This window comes from Nothoprocta perdicaria, unplaced genomic scaffold (genome assembly GCF_003342845.1).
Source record: "Nothoprocta perdicaria isolate Ctin4 unplaced genomic scaffold, notPer1 scaffold_41, whole genome shotgun sequence".
Lineage (NCBI taxonomy): Eukaryota > Metazoa > Chordata > Aves > Tinamiformes > Tinamidae > Nothoprocta > Nothoprocta perdicaria.
Window position 1 is genome coordinate 845,929 of NW_020455655.1, and position 7,431 is coordinate 853,359.

The 7,431-nt window shown below is 37.2% G+C and overlaps 1 protein-coding gene across 1 annotated transcript in view; it reads right to left on the minus strand.

Moving 5' to 3' along the window:
* The window catches only part of TCF12 (transcription factor 12), a 149,579-nt gene extending 142,390 nt beyond the window's left edge, over positions 1-7,189 (minus strand). Inside the window, exons 1-2 of the mRNA XM_026045759.1 lie at positions 7,100-7,189; positions 6,282-6,354 (exon numbers count right to left, since the gene is read on the minus strand). Coding sequence (XP_025901544.1) covers positions 6,282-6,354; positions 7,100-7,174 — 148 coding nt within the window. The 5' untranslated portion in view covers positions 7,175-7,189. The remainder of the gene's footprint in view (positions 1-6,281; positions 6,355-7,099) is intronic.
* Positions 7,190-7,431: the final 242 nt, after the last annotated feature.

Consider the following 7,431-nt stretch of genomic DNA (forward strand, 5'->3'; position numbering starts at 1 on the left):
CAAAAGTTCTTAAAGTACATATTTCATTCAATGTTAATTTCTAAAACTGAATCAAACATGATACCCTAAATACATACAAAAGAGACTTATTTATTGTATCATAGAGACCACATCTGTCTCTACACATAATTTTAAAGTCTCCAAAAATGCTCATTCSTGCACATTCATGTAGTCTAGTAAGCTATTCAAGTTTATGGAGTTCTTTCAATTTTAAGAAGTCTCCACAAACTCCAAGCTTAGCAAGTGATATAAATTTWTATTAATGTCTTAAAAGTTCTTCTGTTCATAATATATACCTTCTTCAACTGTGGAAAAAAACAGATAAATCCCAAGAACTGCACTTTAGCTTTAACAAATGAAAGAAAAGTGCTTGCCAAAGGTACAGTGTAGTACACAGTAGGTTTAAAGAAATTTATACAATGGCATCTATAACCTCAATTTGAGATAAAGTAGAATTATCTGAGACAAACAACTACCATAATGGTTTGATAGCTGAAACAGCAATGTTAAGCTCTATTTGTGTGACAGCGAGAATGAAGTGGGAGAAGAAAGGAACTTTGGCATTTATGTATGAATGACAAACTTATAACACGCAGTTCCCTTGCCGAAGGGGTGAAGAAAAAAGGAAGAAAAAAAGAAAAAAGACTGAAACAACAAAAAATCACAAAATCCCAGCCCTTTGCCATTTTACCTACTGAAAGTTCTCCAGCAATAAGGGGACTGATTTTAAGTTTCAATGTCATTAAAGAACTCAGGAATATATTGTTCCTTAAGTAAATCCAAAAATAAAATTGCAGATAATTTCAAATAGTGCTCCTACCATTAAGATCAAATCCTGAAACCTCTGGATATTCTTCATCACCTAAAGTTACATCAGAAAAAAAAATGTAGAGCAAAGATATCTATGGAAGGGAAGGTTGCCCGTATTACGCAGCTACATATCATAACGGAAAGGACAAGGCACTATTTTTCCTTCAATCCTTTCAAAATCGATCTAAAAATAATGTTGCTAAGACCTTCCTCGCATTGCAACCCAGTACCTTTAATACAAGGATTGAGGAATGGCACTGGGCTTGTTAACACAGGGTCACATCGTTGTTCTCAACCAGGGAGAACTAATTGCTGGAAATCACAGACTAACCTCTTGGAAGAATGTGTTCTACAAACCAATACATCAAATTATACCACTTCCCATATCAACGATGCCAAGTACACCTCTACATAGAAGACTGAATTATAGTAAAAAATACTAAAATTAGGTATTCAGAAGACAGCAAGACTTTTCTTATCAATTGACATGATGTTTACAGTGTCAACTGAAGTGGTAACACCACATTTTCAAAAACATAGTYGACGGCAATAAAAGATTGATGAATACCTAGTTATCCGGCCAACAAGCTATACTGAGAGCACCAAGCTACTCTAATAACTTCTGTGACTTCTGCAACGTAGTTTAACACATGTGAAAGAGACAGAAATCATTCTTACATTAAAATATTACTTCGGGAAATTAGATTAGCAGATTTAGTATGAAATAAACCAGGATGACCAGAAAAGAAAAATAAAWCGAAGTGCTCAGATACAGGCCTTCCACCTTTTTATATTTAAAAGGCAGCATTTGTAATGGCAGCCCTCTTCATGGCAGAAGGACCAGACTACATGACCACACGAGATTTCTCATTAGCTCCCTACTTCAGGGATTAGGAGCAGGCACCATAAAATTCCCATATCCCAAAATCAGATTGCACCTGAAATGCACATTAAACAACAGCAGCGAACTGACTCTCCCATGAAACTGATGCTGATAATGGAAGGGAGGGAAAGAAAGAAGAGGGCAGAGAGAGAGAGAGAAATGTATTTTGAACCTTAGAAGCATTAATCTGTGTATAAGAAAAATCTCATGATTCTGCAGGTTTCACTCCAAGAATAATTTCACTGTCACAATTATGGGTCTTTTCTCTTCAGCAGAGTCAACGTGTATTAATGCAAGCAACATTTGAACATTTGCCCATGCACGTCGCTAGACTAAACTTTTTATAAGGAACTGGTGACATCACATTAGGGAGGAAATAAGAGTTTACAGGAACGACATAAACCGCACTCATGTCAAGTTTTACACATTTTGGAAACACTGGTAACTTAATAGATCTACTAAAGCAGAGCTACCATTGCCTTTAGTCTGAATGCAGGCACTCTTAATTAGCAGACACTCAAGTTAATGGGAGGGGAGCAACTTGAATGGTTTTGCAGCAAGGCACCAATTAGTAGCCTATGCCAATCCTTCCCTTTGACATCCAGTAGGATATTGGGCTGAGAAGTGCAAGTGGCAACCATCTGAGTTAGCACAGTAAGAGGTTTTTTGCAGGTAGACTTAGCATGAGGAATATCTCAATCTACCTGAGATTTGGGCTCAAAGTTTTCCGGACACAAATGTGTGTACAGAGATGAACCTTAGAGGCAATGGCTGCATTGCATTTTGACTACTTAGCTATTCAGTTCTACCTATTAAATTTTTCTCACTTCATTTTTCAGGCCATGTAAGGCAATACAGTCTCAGATCAAATTCTTAATCAAGATTAAAAAAATAGCAAGTTTTATTTTAATGCATCACATCCAAGATTAAAAATTTTCAAGCACCGAGAAAGAAATGAATCAACGATCAAACCATGGATCTCTTTCAGTGTTACTGCCTAAGGTGAGCAGTATATCTGAGCATTGYAACTGGACCTTAATGGAGATCCTGTGTTCAATGAAGGCCATAGGGTAAAAGGGATAAACATCACAATTGATGCTAATCAGTACTAGCATTTTGACAGAAGCAAAGAAGATTTCATTGTAAAAATCATACTCGGTGCTATTAATTGTAGTAGCAAACCAGAAAATTTTCATTAAAAAAGCTGTTGACAATTTCATTAAAAAAGTTCAAAAGACTGATTAAATTAAAATTAAGACTGATAAAGTACATCTCTGATCTGTGTTTTCCCTTTTATCATTTCTAAAATAGCAATCTTTATTTTAATAAGTTGTTATTGTCAGAAGAAAAAGAATGGAGATTTGCTTCAAACCAGTGGTACTTACAAGAGGAACTGAGGAATATTTCATAGTTTCACTAGCAGTCTGACCAAAATAGCTGACTTTATTAGCAGCTTAGATGACTTTGTCATCTACGACATAACATACCAGATTAGTTCACTTATTTCATAACTGACTGACCTGTAGAAAGGCAGCCTTTCCCAACACCAGCAATTTCTAGACACTTCAGCTACCTTTTTACTCAAATCACACTGTCTCTACATTAATCTATGACCCTTTAAAAAAATCAGCCATTTTATATTTRTGTAATCTAATTACACATGTATTTGTACAACCCCTAACAACAGACATACTGCAGAACCACATCAGATCAAGCTTGTTACATAGGAATTAAAAGCATAAATGCTGCTATTGCCAAAACTTTAGAAAGTCAAACCTGAAAAATAAAAACAACCTACCTGTCCTTGAGCAGCTAATTTGTCATTTTAAAATGGAGGCATGGGCAGGAAACACATCATGAGCATTACTTCTAATTTATATTTCCCAGAAATGGACATCAAACTCATATAAAAATCAATTGTCTGCATAGTTCTTGCCTACTCAGTTGGGGCTATTACACTGCCTACTGAATAGGGTTGAGGGAGGTTATTTATTTTTAGTAAGACAAGGAGGTTCTACTATAACTAACAAGAAATAAATACCCTTACTTCAGAGAAATCCACCTCCTTTTTGTATATTTGTAAACATGTCAAAAAAGGGAAATAAAATTATTTTTAATGGTAAAGATAACGGAACAAGCTACACTTCCCTAACTGGAGGAAAAAAAACAAACAAAAAAGAAATCACAGAAAGCTTCTTTAAGAGGAATCATCATGCATTCAAAGCAGGAGCAGTACCATCTAATAAGTTACACATACCCTGAATTTTGGTACAGATAGCTCAAAGGAAAAATACCTTTTCCTCTCACCTTTCCCTTTAAAAAGTGACCTCTAGCAGCAAGAAAAACAAACTACCAGTGTTCAAACATTGCTTGTCCTACAAGCTACAGAATGCTTGAARTTACCCAAGATCACAATTAAGCCTGGGTGCTAGCAATTAAATGCCCATACTTCATCAGCCATCTCTATTAGATCTTTGTACAGTATTTAACTCTGGCTCAGAACACAACTGACACAGAAGTTGTCACCTCTCACTCCAGCAGCAAGCAATTCCCCTAGGTCAAGCCATAGRTCGTGGCAACATTACAAGAATAAATGCACATAATTCCACTAACCAGTAAGCACCTGCAATGAGAAACACTATGAATTAAAAGCCACAACTATTATACCACAAATAATACCATTATTTTTTTCTAAGGGGATTTATGCTGTGTGCTGCTTGTTTAAGAGCTGCAGTGCATTCCCTCATGATTAGTATCTATGTGATGATATCCTGTATCTGGTATCAGGAGAGATTAGGCTTCCCAATAAAGAAATGCAAGAAGTCAGTAACACTGTTTCCCCAKCCAGCTAAATATTTGGGCATTTTCTCTCTCTCTCTTTTTTTTTTTTTTAGCAAGCACTAAAGGAGAAAACAGAAAAAGAGGAAATGTCACCTACGCAATGGGTAAATCATAGTACCAAAGACTGAGCTAATACCTAAATGAAAGCTTTACCATGTAAAGAGTGTAGAGATTTAATTTACTTATCCAGAAAAGGCAAGGTGTAGGAGAGAGAGAAAAGAAAAAAAATGAAAAAATCSATCAAGTTGTGCTTCTGACAAGAGGTTTTAGCTGTCTGTACTTCTTAAAACAATCTTTTCAGACATATTTGTGTTGAATGATTATACAAAATAAACACGTTAACTACATTGTAAATGGAACTGCTCTTTTTTTTAAAAAAAAAAAGAAGAATTTAACTCATACGTAAAGACCAAGTCAAACCACTTGTGTCTTAAGTAGAAAAAAAGAGAAGTATGGTGGCAAACTAAAATTCTTTCTTTAAATGCCACATTTAATAATCACATTTATTGTTCTTAGTACAAATTTTCATCAAATGAGGTAAAAAGAGTCTACAAAGTTTGCACAAAACTATAATTTAGAAACTTTCCCAATGTTGATAAAAATTCTAAAGCCTCACTAAAAAATAAGGTATCACTTGGACACTCAAAGCAATAGCTTTGGCGATGTATGAAGCAAACAGATAAAGTTACTGCAGAATTTCAAGCAACTCCTGCATTGTGTTCCTTCATGAGCATTCTTTTCATTATCTTCAACTAAAAACAAAAACATCACTTGGTTGTGTTCACAGAAAAAACACTCAAAAAATGTATCAAAAAGTGGCTTCTTTAGAAGAAATACTAAATATGTTTGTTCTAAGAAGCATCTTTTAAAAGTTACACTTATTTTTCATGTTACAGGCTCAACTAAAAAGTCTCTGAAAACAGACATTAAGTGGTCCTCAACGAAAACAGCAAGCAATAAAATATACAAAACATGTAGCATACATAACTTGTTTTCAAAACACACAGATAAAGCTTCCACTAAGAATTCTATCTGCTAGGACTTTGAGGGCTACAAAGCACTAGAAAACTGTACATTCTATATTAAAACAAGGGTCCAGGTGGGGAGAGAAGGAGACAGAAAAACACAATAATTTTCTCCTTTACAAATTGTTAACATACATACACATTGCTATGACAGATGAGGACTTGTSCCAGTAAAAAAAGTTTTAGCAGGTCACTCTAGTAATATAAAGAAAATTCAGATCTTTCACATCTAGTAACAAGCAGTATCTAGCTAGTAATTCTTAAAAACCTGGGATTTATAGAAAAGAGAGGTGTCAAATAACAGTATATTATTTAGGAAAATGTGTTAAGATCTGTTCTTCAATTGGGAGTATTCCATTACATGGCATTTTACTAAGTGCTTTCCCATTTTATACAGGCACTAGGAAAACTGGAGATTCAATTTTATTAAACAAAGAAGCCACTCAGTTTTTCTTTAAACTAAGATAAACAATTTGCATGTCAGTGCGACTAGAGATCCCCAACATTTCACTGTATTGAGATGAGGAGTCATAAAAAGAACCGAAGTGGCTGAAGTTAAGAACAAAATTGAATCACATCAAAATAAGACATCCCTACTTATTTTGTGTGTCTTATGAGACCACGTACAAATGAACGATTTTAAGTAAGACTCCAAATAYGCTAAAACATATAAAGTTCATGCAATTACTATTTATTTTTTTAAAACCTCAGAGGCATCCTACCTGATCCACTGAACTGACTGCTTCCTAACGTAGTTGGTCGGGTTTTCCCACTATTAACAGGTGGGGAAAACATCTGTAAAACAAGAAAAAAAAAGGTGTGTTTAAATTAGTGTTGAAACACTGTGCTAACTTATTAATGTGGTCYGCAGGCTTAAGAAAGATTGAACATAAAACAATGAACTGATGCACATTTCTACTAGAAAATAAACAGCAGATGCATGTTCCAAACCATAAAGCCAGTAAGTACTCCTTGCAATTTATTAGTAGCACTAACCTCTCCAAAGGAAAAGGGGAAAAGATTTTTTTCCATTATTATTTAGCTATTTTAAACTGTAATATCACAAATTTTAAGTCAAAATATATTTCTTACTCATATATGAGATTAAAGTCATTTGACAGTCTACATTTGTAATGCAGTAGTTTTCTATTTTGTTTAGAAATCATGCACCTTTTCAAGAGTCTGTTAAAAATACCACGCAGAAAAACTCACCTTTCCAAACCAAAATTACAACATAAATTGTCAATTCAAACTCATATTGTTCCAGACCACATAAATTTTCCTTTTGGTTTGTCTGTGGTTTTTTTTTTTTTTTTCCCCCCCTCTCTCTCTCTAAAAAGGCAAAGCTACCAGTGCCAAGCATCAGGTTCACAAACGTTAGTTATCAGATGATGCCAGCCCCGGGTCAGCCCGCTCTCCACCAGCTAACCCAACCGAGGCAGCTGCAGCAGGGCATTAAACGTGGCGCTCTGGCCGCGACATCAAGYTGAGGCGCGCGCGGGCTGGGGTCCCTGCCCGCCGCGGCCCCGGGGTGCCCTACCGCGCTGAAGTCCAGCAGGTCGCTCAGCTCCTTGTCCGTCCCGATCGCGGCCATCCTCTGCTGCTGGGAATTCATCTTCCCCCGCTCCTAGCGCGTCCTGGGCACCGGAAAGAGAGACGGGCGCAGCTCAGCGCGGGGAGGCCGCGGCGGGGCAGGGACGCCCGCGGCTCCCCCGCTCCCCAACTCCGGGCAAGTTTGGCCGCGCTCACGCGCCGCGCTCGCTCCGCCGCTGCCCCATGGCGGGGCCGAGCCCGGCGGCGGCCGGCGGGACCAGCGCGCGCTCGCCGCCCGCCGCGCCCGGGGAATTAAGCGGGATTAAGTGACTCACTGTC